The 17,477-nt window shown below is 33.8% G+C and overlaps 2 protein-coding genes across 3 annotated transcripts; one reads left to right on the forward strand and one right to left on the reverse strand.

Moving 5' to 3' along the window:
• The first annotated feature begins 2,545 nt into the window (after positions 1–2,545).
• Positions 2,546–12,398, forward strand: LOC146919926 (DNA (cytosine-5)-methyltransferase DRM2-like). The gene is made up of 11 exons (XM_085713310.1): positions 2,546–2,723; positions 2,842–2,908; positions 4,057–4,096; positions 4,305–4,433; positions 4,945–5,044; positions 5,138–5,184; positions 5,871–5,981; positions 6,640–6,739; positions 7,233–7,324; positions 7,422–8,174; positions 11,813–12,398. Exons 3-11 carry the CDS (start codon positions 4,094–4,096, stop codon positions 12,245–12,247), a joined length of 1,770 nt encoding a protein of 589 aa, XP_085569436.1. The 5' UTR covers positions 2,546–2,723; positions 2,842–2,908; positions 4,057–4,093; the 3' UTR covers positions 12,248–12,398.
• A 2,372-nt stretch (positions 12,399–14,770) lies between these two features.
• LOC146919927 (UPF0496 protein 1-like) lies at positions 14,771–17,071 on the reverse strand. Of its 2 annotated transcripts, none has more exons than XM_085713311.1 (3): positions 16,954–17,071; positions 16,724–16,794; positions 14,771–16,147 (listed from the first exon to the last, which is right to left on the reverse strand). In XM_085713311.1, exon 3 carries the CDS (start codon positions 16,085–16,087, stop codon positions 14,945–14,947), a length of 1,143 nt encoding a protein of 380 aa, XP_085569437.1. In that variant the 5' UTR covers positions 16,088–16,147; positions 16,724–16,794; positions 16,954–17,071; the 3' UTR covers positions 14,771–14,944. The 2 variants fall into 2 exon arrangements, with proteins under 2 accessions (XP_085569437.1, XP_085569438.1); XM_085713312.1 differs by having other exon boundaries at positions 16,894–17,071.
• Positions 17,072–17,477: the final 406 nt, after the last annotated feature.

A 17,477-nucleotide genomic window follows, 5' to 3' on the forward strand; every position in this document is an offset into this window, starting at 1 on the left:
ATAATTAACAAAAGTCTCTTGTGCCATATAGCAACACTTTTTTTCCCTTGTCCCCAAACAGGTGCGATACTTAATTCCTCATGTATAGTTAATATTAGGCTACTTGGAATTAAGCTTGAATTACTGTTTTGATCCTCATAGTTCTACTCATTCACAAAATTGATTCCCTCGTTTTAAAATTACTCGGTTTGGGTCCTCCATCAATTTTTCGTTCTTAAAATTTGTGAAATTAAACTTTTAATTGATTTTATTGTAATTTCACGAGAGTTGATCACTTCACATCATCATATTCTATGTCTCATCATTTAAAATATGCCATATTACCAATGTTTAAATAACAGAAAATATGATAGAAGGACAAAAAACGAGTGATTTCAAAATGGATGGACTAATTCTGTTACTGAGTGAAAATAATGAGATCAAAACTGTAAAAGAGATAAAATATGATAAGGTTCAAATTAACTTATTATGTGTTGTTGTGTCATGGGACAATGAATTGAGATATGAGATAAGAGTCCTAAAACTTCTCTAATGTGTACCTCACAAATGGGACTAAAGAATTCTTGTTTAGCCAGAACACGTTGTACTAAACACATATTGATGAATGAAATGCAATAATTTTATTTATCTAAAAAAAATAATGTGTTGTCGCATCATTTAATAAATATGACAACTTATATGTTTTAAAATGCAATATATGATATACTACACACGATTAGATGCATGTGTTAAATAATTTTCATTGACAATGTTTACAAATTAGATCCTAACACAATTATCCTATTTTGTATCTTATTTAGCACGATGGAGCAATTCTTTATTCATTTAAAGAATTTTATGTCGTTTTATAATTAGGGTCATGTTAACACGTGACCTAAGAACACTTGGCAAGGAAATTAAAAGTGAAACTTTTGAATTGATTAAAATAACTTTTTTTGTAATTTTTTTTTAAATATTTAAAGAATGAGGTAATAGTCATTTTGATCCCTTATAACAAGTAGACACAATACTTCCTCAATGTATCAAAATTTCAAAACATCGTCTGATAATGATGTATGTTAGTCAAAATTGTCTCTCACATTAAAATGTTTGTTTAATAGTATCGTATCGATACCTTAATATATTTATTTAGTGTCATATTCTTTCATATCAATACTTTTTTTTGAAGGATTTCATATCAATACTTACTTATTGCCATATCAGTTCCTATGTAAAAAAGTTAATGTCAACATTAAAGAACTATTTTATCTTCATAAACTATTTTGACTAATGAAATGCACAATCAGAAAAGATTTTAAACTTTCGTTACATTGACGAACTATTGTGTTTACTCGTTACACATTTGGAGATCAAAATGACTATTATCCCTTATATGATTGAATGCATCATTTTTAAGAGAAAGTTTTCAAATTATTTCTAATTTAATTGTAGTTTTAGTTCTTTTAAAACACTTGTTAGAGTCTTGTACAAAAAAAAATTGTTGGTATCATATCTTAATTTGGAAGTGGCGGCGTCGTTTGTTGGCTTGGGAGGAGGAGTTGGTTGGGGAGCGCTCGAATTTTCTTTCTAATGTGCATTTGCAGATTGACATTGACGATATGTGGTTGTGGCAGTTAGACCAGGGTGGTGCTTACTCTGTTCGTGGTGCTTACCTCTTTCTCACTAGTTCACAATCGCAAAGTGCATTGGCATATTCAGACTTGATTTAGCATAAACATGTTCTTTGGAAGGTTTCGGTTTTTGCTTGGTGTCTTCTTCGTAACGAGTTTCCTACAGAAGACAATTTGGTTCGCTGTGGTGCTATTAATAATGATGATCAGTTGTGTGAGTGTGTGTAGTGAGGTGGAAACGACAAATCCTTTGTTCGTTAATTGCAATATTTTTGGTACTCTTTGGTATCTGGTTCACGAATAGTTGAGTTTCATATCAGTTGACCCCCGTTCTATTTCAGATCATTTTGTTGTGTATGTTCAATTGACAGGTGGCTGTAAAGTATGGTGCTCATTCATGCACTTAATTTGGTTTACGTGTGTTTGTGTCATTTGGAATGAAAGAAATGACATAATATTTAATCATAAGAAAAAGTCTATATTTCAGTTGTTTGATAAGGTTAAACATATTTCTTTTCGGTGGTCGAAGATAAATGTTGATAATTTAGAGTATGTTATTGTTATTATGGTTGGTGACAACGCCCTTTTGATTTTTTAAGAGCTAGTTAATTTTACCTTATTTTTGACATTTTATAATGAACATCAAAGTTTCTTTTGAGCACATTTTGTGTCGAGGAAAATGTTTTATTTAGTGTTTAATCTAATTTTATTTTAGCTTGTTAAAAAAATAGAGTATTACCAAAATTTTAACAAACATGAGATTCTTCAATGACTTTGACGTCACAAAGAAAATTAATGGACAAAAAGAAAATAGAATAGAAAAGAAAAAGATTCCTTTTAACTATCCCACTCTCAGCAAGTATGATGTGAAATTTCATCATATCATACTAGCTGATCCATTTCTTCTTCTCAAAGAACAAGTACTAAATCCAACGGCTGAGATCTATTTCCTCCGTGGGTCCCACCGAGAGTGCATGAGCATTTTCACGTCGCGAGTTTACACCGCGACTCGGTGCGTGAATAAAACTCTTTCTTCTTCTTCTTCTTCTTCACTCTCTCACTTCACTCACATTCTTCTTCAACCTTTCTCTCCTTGTGAAAATTCTGGAAGAGGTTACGTTTCTTTTTCATTTTTTAATTAAATTATTTCTTTTTTTGTTTCTTGTAAAATGTTAAAGAATTGCATGGATTTTACTTAATTATTTGAATTTGTTTGTGTAATTTGATACAGAGGTGGAAGAGCATTATCGATAATTTTAGTGGAGTGTGAGTTCATACATCTACCATTTCCAACGAAGGTAGAAATTCGATTTTGTTGCATGTTAGTTTTTGTTTTCTTGTTCTGAAATTCATCGTTGGTTAACACTGATGAGCGATTTATTTTTTAAATTTAGGGTTTTTCGTTACAGTTTTGTGAATTTCGAAATGGAAATGAGTGAATTCTGTTTTTTTTATTGCATGTTAGTTTGGTTTTGTTGTTTGACACTATCTGAAACTCACACACAAATGCTAGGTCCGGGCTCGAACTTGTATGAAGGTGTCTAACATGTTTGGTTGTGTGTCTCTATTTTGAGTTTTTTAGAATTCGAGTTTTCGACATTGTTTAGATTAACAACTTATTTGCAGCATATAACACAAACGTTTATTATGATAAGCGCTAAAAGACCTGTTTACATTGGCTTTTTGAGCTTATCCACTGGTATAAGTCATTAAGTTGTATGAGACTGTTTGGGAGAACTTAGGAAAACAACTTAAACTATTGTCCATAAGTTGTTCTCAGCTTATTTTCATAAGTTCGCCAAGATAGCTTATGAAAACAATTTATAGCTTAAACGAAAACAATTTCACTTTATTTTATATTTTGCTTTAGAAATAGCTTATGTATAAGTGCTTATCATGATAAGCGCCTGTGCTATAAGCTCTAAATAAGCTCTTTATTCAAACCAAGTTAAAATAAAGTTAGGAGAATTGTTTTCATATAAGCTATAAACTGTTTTCGTAAGCTATCTTGGAGAACTTATAAAAATAAGCTGAAAGCAACTTATAGACAATGTTTTACGCTATTTCCATAAGTTCTCCTAAACATTCCTCACAAAACTTATGCTAGTAGATAAGCTCGAAAGGCCAACGTAAACAGGTCTTTTAGAGCATGTTTGGATATATGACTATGTTTTCTATCTTTAATTTTTTTCCAGGCAAAATGCCAAAAGAAATCTTCGTATGCATGGGGTTTTGTTTTGTAAATTGTAATCAATTTTTGAATTTCTTTCTGAACAAACATCATTATGAAATCACGATTCTAAATAAAGTATAACTGATCTGGACATTGGGTGGCAAGGAAGCATAGACGTTTATATGTTGTCTTGCTGTTTGAGGTTCATGATAACTCTGGTTATGTTGTTCAATTTGAGGTTCATGCTAATCTTCTTGTTATGTTCTTGAGCAGCCCGGAGATCAGTACCTGGCAAATTGAGAGATTAAAAATGGTATGTTTTTCTTGCCAATTTCAAAATCACATTCCACATATGCCTATATTTTGTTGCTTTACGGTCCTTACTTACAAGTACGACTGTAGTGTCCCTTGGAATATGAGCAACTGTAATTGTTTTTCTCTCTCTTGCTTTTCGTAATTGTTTTATATATTTCTGTGATAATTGTGTAACAATTTTGATTATTGTGTAAAAATTATTGCAGGGTGATGATTCTAGTCTTGAGAGTGACAATTTTGATTGGAACACTGATGATGAACTTGAGATTGAGAGCTTTAATTCCTTAAGTTCAAGTGTTCCAAGTAGACAGACTATTACTGCTGCGTCTGTAGAAGTAAGCTTTTATGTACCTTTTTCTTTCTGGAAGTTATCTGCATGACAGTATGAGCAGTTTAATATTATGAAACTAGCAGACCAATTTCCTGAAAGTTAAAGATAATGCATATACGCTGGCCTTTTCTCAATCCAAATACTGTTAACTTAAGTGATAGGCAACCAATTAAAAGTGATAAACCAAAAGATTGACTAACCTACCAGGTCATTGCTGAAAAAGAAGCTTTGAGAATTGCGACCTTACCAAACTAGTTTTACATATATAATACGTATTTCAATTTTGTGGATTATATACATTTCTGATTTCATTGTAGCTAGTTCCTCTTGAATCAAGTTCCTTATTTATACAGCTATTGAATTGATGGTTTATCCAATCCAATTACCTACACCTGAAAGTGTTTTAAACCCAATGCACAATCACGTGCATCATTGAGAAAAGTGCATATCGAAATATGATTTTTCACATGAAATGGAATCGTTTAAATACTAACATATATTCTCTCCCCCTGAAGGCAAGCTCATCTGCAGGTCCTTCTAATACCAAGGTCTTGGACCATTTCATTAGCATGGGATTTCCTGGAGCAGTTGTTTCCAAAGTAATCCAGGAATATGGTCAGAGCACGCACTGCTTTACTCTATTTAAGTGTAGATTACTAGATTTTGATTCATAAAGCTCGCAACTAATACTGCTCTGATGAAATCTAGGCGAGGAAGATGAAGATAAACTACTTGAAGAGATTCTCACACATTCAGTAAGTTTATTTTTTTCTTAAGCCTCTACTGTTAGCATTTTGTCGTTTTCCCTCAAAACTACTATCATGTTATACCCAATATGCAGTATCCCCCCACTTTGAGTTCCACAACGAAAGGTTGCTGCCTTGTGACTCAGAAGAGGTCACTGGTTCAAATCTTGGAAATAGCCTCTCAATTTGCGGGGGACTCTCATTTTGTGGTGGTAAAGTTGTGTACATCTCCCTCCCCAGATTCCACCTGGAGGGACTGGGAGCCTTGTGGTGGGAGCCCCGTGGGATGTTCTTTACGTAGAATAATATTTTACCAATTCCCAGATTCTACTACCTTGATACACTTGAAATAATATTTTACCAATTTCAATGATATCCATAGGACTGTGGCTGTGCTTGCTTTACTTTTTTTTTAAGAACTAATTTGCAAGATTGCCATAATAAAATTTGTAGGTTCGTGGACAGTCAAAACAAGTAGGTAGCCAATATTACTTATCTACGTGTGCTAATATAAATGCATATTCCTTTGGCTTTATTCATTAGCTCCCTTTTCCCCCATCTCACCTCTTTGGTTTTTTTTGACCTGTTTTTAAACTTCTATCTGACATTTTTAATGTAATATTTACTTGTTTTTCAATTTTGGTTGCTACTGTCATAGTCGTCTTTATAATATTTGTTTTTCTTCATATTTCCAGGCTCTAGAAAGTTCTTCTCAGCAGCATCAGCAAGTTGAACCAGATCCCACCTCTTCGTATGCAGGGAGCTCATGGGATGATTTATCAGATGGGGATTCTTTTTCTGATGAAGTAAACACCGTTCATTGTGCTTTGATATTTTGTTTTTCAGAATTTGCTATTTGATTCATTTTATTTTGGAAAGACACTAAACTGGGAACAAAAAGAAAACTCTGTGATGGATCGAAACCTAGTCTGATACCATGTTAAACTCAGAGAAATTAGGGTCAAAACTATGATCCCTTTTGCTGGAATGTTTTCATTTAAATAGTGCTGATACAATTTGTAACTGTTATCTACAGCTGGCTATTTAATAAATACATAATTACACAATTATGACTGTACAATATGTTGGTTTGACTTGCAATCAAGTCTGTACAAATCTGCTGGTTTAATGACCAACAGATCAGCACCAAATCAGCACTAATGAATAATTTTGCTTTCAATTCTATTGACACTTAAGTGTAATGTACTCGGATTGTTTCTATTCTGCGACAGGGTATGCGGTAATAGACTTGATACCTTTTTTAAAACATGAGATAAATTCATATGGTTTGGTAACTTATCAAATTTCTCTTTTGTCTACTACAAAGAAAAATGAAAGTATCTGTCGTGTTTCCACTTGCTTTTAAATGCATTTATCGGAGGCCTGGAATTGAATGTCGTAGGAGGAAGTATTTTGCTGGCTATGTATTTTTAAGTTATGGGATGATTGTTGTTTTTTTTGCAGGAAATGCCAAAATCTGTTTCTATGAATGATGATACACTGCTGTCTCTGGTAAACATGGGATTCAAGGAAGAGGAGGCTTTAATGGCCATAGAAAGATTAGGTGTGCTTCGTATTATTCACTATTGTATTTGTTCAAGGCTTTTTGCTTTTTAATTGTGCAAAAATGCTAGACCTTTTTGCTTGAATTGGTCCTTGTTGAATATTCCACGCCGTCTTCACTTGATTTCCAATGCCTTGATTCAGTGTTAATCGCGGAAAATAGCAGATTGTTACCATTCCCTATGCAACAGTGCTATAGCGCGCCACTATAGCCTCTGTTTTACAACCATTTATACTAAATAGCGTATCGCGGAACAATAACGGTTTGTCTAAATTCCGCTATGGTATAGCAACGCCGCTATAGCTGTGCTATTTTACAACACTGCCTTGATTTCTGTCCCCTGGAAAAGAAAACTTAGAGCCATTTTATGAACTTCTCAACAAGTACTTATAGGACAAAAGTTGAAATGGTCTTGTAATGACTGAGTTTTTGAATAGTATACATTGAGATCAGACCATTTCATTGGACTCACTGTTATTGCATAATACTGTAGGTCTAGACTCCTCGCTTGACGACCTGGTCGATTTTATCGGTGTTGCTCAACTGGTGAAAGAAGAAGATTCCCTTCTGCCTCCTGAAGATAAGGTAGTAAGTTTATGCATATATTTTTCTGATTTTTTTTTTCCTTACAATAATTTTATCTACCATTCATATGTTACATTTTGAACTTAATTTTTGACAGCAACAATGCAGCGGGCATCCAAAACCAAGAAAGCGTAGTCTTTATGAATATGAAGTGCTAGGAAAGAAAAAACCAAAGGTGTCCGACAAGAGAACTCCATGTGAAGAGGAGGATGATGGCCAAACACTTAATCTGCCTAACCCAATGATGGGGTTTGGGGTTCCCAATGAGCCAAAGTCTATAATTACACACCGGACACTCCCTGAGAATGCTATTGGACCTCCCTACTTCTACTATGAGAATGTGGCACTAACACCAAAAGGTGTTTGGCAAAAAATATCTAGGTTCTTGTATGACGTGCAGCCGGAATACGTAGACTCAAAATATTTTTGTGCTGCGGCTAGGAAAAGGGGATATGTTCACAATCTCCCTATTGCCAATAGATTCCCGCTTTTACCTCTTCCACCACGGACAATACTTGATGCATTCCCCCTATTGAAGAAATGGTGGCCATCATGGGATCCTAGAAAAAACCTGAATTGTTTGCAAACGGTACACGGCAGTGCACAAACCACCGACAGAATCCGGAAAAAGCTGGAAAGTTGTGAAGAATTTGAAGAACCATCGGAATCTGTCAAGAAGTATGTTTTAGACCAATGTCGCAAATGGAATTTGGTATGGGTGGGCAAGAATAAAGTTGCCCCCCTAGAGCCCGACGAAGTGGAAATGCTGCTGGGCTTCCCTAGGAATCATACAAGGGGGGGTGGAATCAGTCGTACCGACAGATTCAAATCACTTGGAAATTCTTTCCAGGTATGAAAATACTCTCTCTCTCTCTCTCTCTCTCTCTCTCTCTCTCTATATATATATATATATATATATATATATATATATATATATATTTCTGATACGTCTGTTAGTAGAAATAAATAAGGCAATAATAGGCTTATTTGGTGGTAATTAGAATTGGGAGTGCATTAGATCTCTCAAATATCAAGTGAAAGGAAATCTGTGTGTTCTTTCTGTTCATTGGCAATAATACATTCTTTCTATTTATAATCTAAATCAGTTTTTATCAAGACCAATAAACTTTGAATAAAACGTTAAAATAGATTTTGATACAACGAGTCTCTACATAGAATTGCTTTCATTTACAGCGCATCAGTGGCATTTTTGTGTTTTACATTGTATTCAGCATAATTTTGTCCAAGTGCCAATTTTTACTTCTAATACTCCCTCCGTTTCAAAATGAGTGTCGTTTTAGGTGTTTACACACATATTAAGAAATGCAATGATTAAGAGAAAGAGAATGGTTATTTTACCAAATTATCCTTATTAACTATTGGTTAGTTTTAAAAGTAATACTTTGGAAGTAATGTGCAGAGTATTAATTGGAGGATACAATTGAAAAGAAAAAGTTATTATTGCATTGGAAACTGAAAGCGACACTCATTTTGAAACAAATTTTTTTGGCTAAAGCGACACTCATTTTGAAACGGAGGGAGTACTATTTATTTTCTTTGTTTTTCCCTGTGAAACTTTCCAATAGATTGTGATAGCAAGTTACATTGTTTTTCTCTATAAAAGAAATTTGTGGCTTATGCATTTAAGTTTTCCGTGTACAATTCGCTTTCCTAAATATATCTCTGATACGTCTGTTTGTAGAAATAAATAAGGCATAATAGGCTTATTTGGTGGTAATTAGAATTGGGAGTGCATTAGATCTCTCAAATATCAAATGAAAGGGAATCTGTGTGTTCTTTCTGTTCATTGGCAATAATACATTCTTTCTATTTATAATCTAAATCAGTTTTTATCAAGACCAATAAACTTTGAATAAAACATTAAAATAGATTTTGATGCAACGAGTCGCTACATAGAATTGCTTTCATTTACAGCGCATCAGTGGCATTTTTGTGTTTTACATTGTATTCAGCATAATTTTGTCCAAGTGCCAATTTTTTTTTTCTAATACTATTTATTTTCTTTGTTTTTCCTTGTGAAACTTTCCAATAGATTGTGATAGCAAGTTACATTGTTTTTCTCTATAAAAGAAATTTGTGGGTTATGCATTTAAGTTTTCCGTGTACAATTCGCTTTCCTATATATATTTCTGATACGTCTGTTAGTAGAAATAAATAAGGCATAATAGGCTTATTTGGTGGTAATTAGAATTGGGAGTGCATTAGATCTCTCAAATATCAAATGAAAGGGAATCTGTGTGTTCTTTCTGTTCATTGGCAATAATACATTCTTTCTATTTATAATCTAAATCAGTTTTTATCAAGACCAATAAACTTTGAACAAAACGTTAAAATAGATTTTGATGCAACGAGTCTCTACATAGAATTGCTTTCATTTACAGCGCATCAGTGGCATTTTTGTGTTTTACATTGTATTCAGCATAATTTTGTCCAAGTGCCAATTTTTTTTTTCTAATACTATTTATTTTCTTTGTTTTTCCTTGTGAAACTTTCCAATAGATTGTGATAGCAAGTTACATTGTTTTTCTCTATAAAAGAAATTTGTGGGTTATGCATTTAAGTTTTCCGTGTACAATTCGCTTTCCTATATATATTTCTGATACGTCTGTTAGTAGAAATAAATAAGGCATAATAGGCTTATTTGGTGGTAATTAGAATTGGGAGTGCATTAGATCTCTCAAATATCAAATGAAAGGGAATCTGTGTGTTCTTTCTGTTCATTGGCAATAATACATTCTTTCTATTTATAATCTAAATCAGTTTTTATCAAGACCAATAAACTTTGAACAAAACGTTAAAATAGATTTTGATGCAACGAGTCTCTACATAGAATTGCTTTCATTTACAGCGCATCAGTGGCATTTTTGTGTTTTACATTGTATTCAGCATAATTTTGTCCAAGTGCCAATTTTTTTTTCTAATACTATTTGTTTTCTTTGTTTTTCCCTGTGAAACTTTCCAATAGATTGTGATAGCAAGTTACATTGTTTTTCTCTATAAAAGAAATTTGTGGCTTATGCATTTAAGTTTTCCGTGTACAATTCGCTTTCCTATATATATTTCTGATACGTCTGTTAGTAGAAATAAATAGGGCATAATAGGCTTATTTGGTGGTAATTAGAATTGGGAGTGCATTAGATCTCTCAAATATCAAATGAAAGGGAATCTGTGTGTTCTTTCTGTTCATTGGCAATAATGCATTCTTTCTATTTATAATCTAAATCAGTTTTTATCAAGACCAATAAACTTTGAATAAAACGTTAAAATAGATTTTGATGCAACGAGTATCTACATAGAATTGCTTTCATTTACAGCGCATCAGTGGCATTTTTGTGTTTTACATTGTATTCAGCATAATTTTGTCCAAGTGCCAATTTTTTTTTCTAATACTATTTATTTTCTTTGTTTTTCCCTGTGAAACTTTCCAATAGATTGTGATAGCAAGTTACATTGTTTTTCTCTAAAAGAAATTTGTGGCTTATGCATTTAAGTTTTCCATGTACAATTCGCTTTCCTATATATATTTCTGATACGTCTGTTAGTAGAAATAAATAAGGCATAATAGGCTTATTTGGTGGTAATTAGAATTGGGAGGGCATTAGATCTCTCAAATATCAAGTGAAAGGGAATCTGTGTGTTCTTTTTGTTCATTGGCAATAATACATTCTTTCTATTTATAATCTAAATCAGTTTTTATCAAGATCAATAAACTTTGAATAAAACGTTAAATTAGATTTTGATGCAACGAGTCTCTACATAGAATTGCTTTCATTTACAGCGCATCAGTGGCATTTTTGTGTTTTACATTGTGTTCAGCATAATTTTGTCCAAGTGCCAATTTTTTTTTCTAATAGTATTTATTTTCTTTGTTTTTCCCTGTGAAACTTTCCAATAGATTGTGATAGCAAGTTACATTGTTTTTCTCTAAAAGAAATTTGTGGCTTATGCATTTAAGTTTTCCATGTACAATTCGCTTTCCTACATATATTTCTGATACGTCTGTTAGTAGAAATAAATAAGGCATAATAGGCTTATTTGGTGGTAATTAGAATTGGGAGGGCATTAGATCTCTCAAATATCAAGTGAAAGGGAATCTGTGTGTTCTTTTTGTTCATTGGCAATAATACATTCTTTCTATTTATAATCTAAATCAGTTTTTATCAAGATCAATAAACTTTGAATAAAACGTTAAATTAGATTTTGATGCAACGAGTCTCTACATAGAATTGCTTTCATTTACAGCGCATCAGTGCCATTTTTGTGTTTTACATTGTGTTCAGCATAATTTTGTCCAAGTGCCCATTTTTTTTTCTATTACTATTTATTTTCTTTGTTTTTCCCTTTGAAACTTTCCAATAGATTGTGATAGCAAGTTACATTGTTTTTCTCTATAAAAGAAATTTATGGCTTATGGATTTAAGTTTTCCGTGTACAATTCGCTTTCCTTATGTGTTCAGTTTATTTCAGGTTGACACAGTGGCGTATCACCTATCTGTTCTTAAAGAAATGTATCCTAATGGGATCAATCTTTTATCCCTCTTTTCTGGAATTGGTGGTGCAGAAGTAGCTCTCCATCGACTCGGCGTCCCTCTAAATAATGTTGTGTCTGTTGAAAAATCCGAAGTGAATAGGAACATTGTTAGAAGTTGGTGGGAACAGACAAATCAAAAAGGTAATTTGATTGATATCGATGATGTGCAACAGCTAGATGCTGAGCGTTTGGAGCAGCTCATGAGTGCATGTGGTGGTTTTGATCTCGTTATTGGTGGGAGTCCATGCAATAACCTGGCTGGAAGCAACAGGGTTAGCCGGATTGGACTCGAGGGAACAGAGTCAGCCCTTTTTTATGATTACTTTCGAATTTTAGACTTGGTGAAAGCTATGGCGCCGAGATTTCGATGAAATTGTATATAGAAATTTCATTTTCAGGATGTGTATAATCCAAACGTGTAGGATCTTCTAATATAACCTCAACATTAGGCAAACACTTCTAATCCATTTTTATTGTCGAACAAGGAAAAGCAACTGTATCAAATAAATTTTTTCCGTAACATTTCTGGTTTCAGTTTACTACTTTGTTAGTACATTGTTTATGTTTAGTACGTCTAAAAATGATAGATGAGTCAACTATGGATAACGTTATATGATTCTAGTTACTTGCAAGTCTTTCAGCTTGTTATTTTTCTGTTTCATCTATGGATAGATTTTTTTTTAGGATCAACTTTTGTCTCTTGCATACCGAGATTGTATGCTAGAGTAGAAAAGTTAGAGAACACTGGGGTGTTTGATTTTGCGGGGATGAATATTGGCGCTTTGTAATTGATTTTATGGAGTATATGTAGAGGGTTCAATATGTTTGAGTATATGTACAGGGTTCAATAAGTGTCGAGATGAAAAACACAGGATTTGCAAGACTGATATGGGTTTTTCAAAAGTGAGAAAAGAATGTAAAGGGTAGGGAGTGATGATACTAAATGTGGCCATTATGGGACAGACATATAGTCATTAAGGCGAGGAGGATGTTTGTGAATGCGTGTGATGTTGCAAGGCAAAAGGGTGTAGGGTCAGAGGTGGTAGGAATTGGGTGTGATTGAAGGTCTGGAGATATATGATGAGGTATGATGGCTTTGTGGGATATTATTTAGAGGACCCCAAATGCACCATGTAAATTAGATCAAACGTTGTAGTACTCTTAGTATGACTAAGAGGGAAAGGGATTTTATGTTGTTTGGAAATTGGCAACAATCACAATTTTATTTGATAGAGTTTGTACAAATGAAAATTAATCAATTGTTGTGCAATAAGTCTGAGAAGGACGGCCAAACCTATGATGTCACAAATCAAAATCAATGGAAAGAGTGTGACTACAAATAATATATACAGTATGTTACGAACTACTCAATTCAATTTTGAACGTTCAGTTATGCCATCTCAAACGTATAAGATGGCATGATCTTGAACATGATTATCTCTCTCAGTCTTTATGCTTTCTTTTCTTATGTAAAATGGATTGCAGAGATATGGTTGAACTTAGGGAAGGGAAAGACCTCCCTTCTGTTTCTGGTGAAATACTTTCCTGATAGATGCCTTACTGCCACTGTTAACAACATTGAGGTACCTAGGTATTGCGTGCATTGCTCAAACCATTACTGAAAAATTCACTTTGCTTGACAAAGCCAGGCGTTATAGTATAGACTACCATGCATTGTCAGAATCTCGAGCTGCTTTTATTGCATAGATTTCTCTTTAGCTTTTTCATTGTACACTTTTTAAATACCTGTTATCGTTATTTTGCGTTGTTTTCTTTGTACTTCAACTAATGTCAGTGGCAACTAGTATACGTTATGATGGGACCTATGAAGTGTTCAGTAATAAGGTAGACTTATATTGTATGCATATTTTATTCTCATATACTTCAATTGGGAATGACAGGTAAAATGACTCAAATTGGTTTTTACTTTGTTATAGTCAGAATCTGGAGGTGCTAACTTATTGAAAGCATCACTTGGATTGGGTCTATAGATTTCATCACTTCATTTTGTCAATCTCAAGATGAATCAAACAAGATCAAGGAAGCTATTAATGCATCTTCTTAAGGCAGTGAATTTGTTCATGCTGCCCTTTCAATTGATAAGTGCACTGCCATAGTGTCATATACTATTACTCTCTTACATTTATTTCTAGGGGGGAGGAATAATGCTCTTAGCATATTCAATGTCCAAAGACACTCCAGCTTGAGAAGTTGGCTTCATACCCAAAATTTTCAACTTATACACCTGTCTCACTAAACATGATCTGCTACCATTTTTTCCTTGTCAACATATTCCTCCTGGACCTTACTGATTAACCACTTGATGCAGTTCATGCTGATTCACCTGCAGGATCCAGGGTTTTTTGATATTATTCAAGAATTGCAAGATGAAGCAAAGTTCTGCATGATGATGTTAACATGGTATCATGAATATAGGCTTTTTAGGTTTGACTCTCATGAGCTTAAGTTTTAACATAATGACATTATCCATCAAAATTGTTGTCATTCTTCGTTGTCAAATTTATGCATCAAAAATATCATTTATGTTTTATCAATGTGAGCATGGAAAAGTTTATATACTGCAAACTAAAAGAAGTCCCTGCTTAAAGAAGTAAGGGAGCGTAAATGCATATATATTTTCAGTTTTCACTATCAACTGTCCCAGACTTTGCTCTAAGCTTTCACTAGGCCTCCAATGATGCCATAATTATACTCACAGATTATGTTCAATTTCCACACTGTTTGGATACACGTTTGTAGCCTAAATATCACATCCCGAGGCATTTCCACCGGGAATTTAATGAAGCTACAAATTGTAGCATTGAGCAAAACGCAGGTTTGGTTTGTTTTCACCGGCAAAACAAACACACACTTCATCTAGCAAGAGTATAAAGGAACCTCAAGCAGGAAAATTGTATATAATTATTTATATTAATAATACAAAGATCTATAAATGTTATACACATGAATAATTTTCTCTTTCTTCAAAATCATAAAGCACATCACTGCATATGTAAGCTGGGGGATTAATAAGCACCTGATAGTAAGAACTCAGAAACAAAGGGCTGTTAACTAGAGTATTTAATTATCTTTTGTACAACCACTGTCCTTGCTTTCCTAGCCTGCCTACTACATTGATCAGCTTGCACACTCAAACTCTCAATAATCTCTGCAAAAGTTTCTATTTTCTTCTTAATCTCATCGATTGCAAGCTTTACAGCATCCTCATTTCCAAGAGCAAAATCAGCAGTTTGCACCATGGATTCAATCTTTATTTTCAATTGATCTATACGAACCCGAATGTTATTCATATCCACCAGTGCAATTTTAGTACCAACATGCATTGAAATGATAACTTCTCGTTGGCCCTTTAAAGCTGTCTCGTATTTCTTAAAAAGTGAGTTACACCATTTTCCAAATGAGCCTATTGGAACAGCCAATGCCCCTGCCAAAGCTGTTACAACAGGGGGGGCAGAAATTGCAGCTGCCACCACGGAGAAAATCAACACAGCTACAAAAGCAGCTACAAAAATAACACTTGACACCCTCTTCAATCTCTTGTGAGATTTCAGTTTCTTATCAAGCTTTTGCTTTCTAATCAGCAATTTCTTCAGCATTGTTGATTGTTGAGTACGAACCGACTGAAACAACGAATAAAATTCTTCAGTAAAGGGGTCCCCGGTTTCCTTGAAATCCTTAAGCCCTTTCAACGTCTTTACATAAGTTGACCCTTCAACTCCATTTTGAACCTCTTCATCAAAACAAGTCATTGCAGACTTAACCGCAACAAGTTTTTCGCGCGCTCGTTTCAAGCATTTCTCAAGAGCATTACAAAACTCCAATGTCTGGAGACTATTCTCGAAAAAATCCTCCACCAAGGAGAACAAGTCACGATCCTTCTTGTTCCATATATCTTGCTTGCAGTCCAGAATGACCTTGACAACTTCCTGGTTCATGTCGAGAAGACTTCCGGTAACTTCTCCTAGTGACTCAAGCGATATAGAACGAACCTCAATCCCTTGAGCAAGAGAGTTGATCACCCTGTTGGTGCGCTCCTGAATGGTAGCATCGAAGGATTGCAAGTTTGGATCATCAACACATGCAGCTTCATAAGAGCTTAAATCAGCCGCATAAAGAGAATGCGCACCCATTTGAATCGGTGTTGGGACATCAGTGTTAGAATTAGTCCCCTTGCTGGACTGACCTCCCATCCCAATTTCACAGTCCCAATAGAGAGCTAAGAAGCACCAAAATGGTTAGTGTGTTTGGTTCTGCAAGGACAAAAACTGATTTTAAATGAATTGATTCTGTAAAGTTGATTATGCATAAAATTGAGTTGAATTGAATGTAATGTGGCTTAAGTTTGGATACAATCATGTAAAAAACGCTTGAATAATAACTTAAAGACCAAAAATCAATGTGTAGAGACAAAAGCTTCAAATTCTAGCTTCAAGTTAGAATCAATTCTATTTGAGAACATCCAGACAGGTAAAAATCAATTATACACCTCAAAAATCAATTTTTGCCTCCTCCAAAAGTGAACTAAGCAATACCATACACTAAACCAAATTTCAAAATTAGAAGGCTACAAGCAATGGTTTTTGCTCAATTAATCACCAATAAGTCTCAACTCTCAAAAATCTCAGAAAATGTAAAAATTAAAAAAATTCACAAGAACATGCTCAATTTCATCCACAAGGCAATACTTCAATTGAGAAGACACAAAAGGTATGTATGAATATAAATTACAAAAAAAAAAAAAAAAAAAAATCCCAAAATCAAAGTTTCAATCTTTATGTATCTATATTTAGTAAAAACAATATTTTATTAGCTAAAAAAATTTATACCTGGGTTTCAGCCAGAATTTCAGAACTACGTTGGTATCTCTCCCTTGAATTCCTTCTCCAAGAGAAAACAACTGCAAAAATTGAAGTAAAGGGTAAGATGACTTAAGAACCTTAGATAGAGATCTATGGCTAATAATAGAAAAGTAATGACGATGATTAGTACTGATTACAGCTTTAATAGAAGCATTGACTGAGAAGAAGAAGAAGAAGAAGAAGAAGAAGAACATTACATAGATTGTGTTGTAGACTCAAAGCAAGTGAAGGAACAGTGAGTTAAGGAAACTGTTCGGAAAGTAACAAACCGCATTTGGTCAAAAAAACAACATCTGCAATCGAAAAGGCAAACATGTTTTGTAATTTATTTTATTTTTACTTTGCGTTGATTGGACTGTTTTGACTTATGTGTGTGCTTGATTACCATAGTATTGATCCACCTTTGAGGTTCAACCAAATCCCTCTCGACCATTCGATCAAGATCTGATGGTTCAAAATTTTAACTAAATTTCCTAACAAAAAATCTAAAAACTTGAAATTCGGTGTCATCGGTGTCATCTTGATCGTACAAGAGATCATATGATTGAAATGTGTGTAATTATAGTGAAGATAAATTAATCATTGACTTAATATAACAAAGAGATTAATTTATCTCAGATATGAAAATGTCGGGAACTATTTTGAGTTTTATTTTCATTGAGCAAAATGACTCTTCACTCTTTAGTTTTTTTTAAAGGATTCACTCTTTAAATTTTTGTCG

Source organism: Medicago sativa, chromosome 5 (genome assembly GCF_051527215.1).
Source record: "Medicago sativa cultivar Bolivia chromosome 5, Bolivia_mono, whole genome shotgun sequence".
NCBI classification, from domain to species: Eukaryota; Viridiplantae; Streptophyta; class Magnoliopsida; order Fabales; family Fabaceae; genus Medicago; species Medicago sativa.

Excerpts from the sequence above, each read along its gene's own strand:
- LOC146919927 (XM_085713311.1), bottom strand. The coding sequence starts at position 16,087 with ATGGGAGGTCAGTCCAGCAAGGGGACTAATTCTAACACTGATGTCCCA.
- LOC146919926 (XM_085713310.1), top strand. Across the intron at positions 5,045-5,137 it reads CAAAGTAATCCAGGAATATG|GCGAGGAAGATGAAGATAAA; the intron begins GTCAGAGCACGC and ends GATGAAATCTAG. Across the intron at positions 7,325-7,421 it reads TTCTGCCTCCTGAAGATAAG|CAACAATGCAGCGGGCATCC; the intron begins GTAGTAAGTTTA and ends AATTTTTGACAG.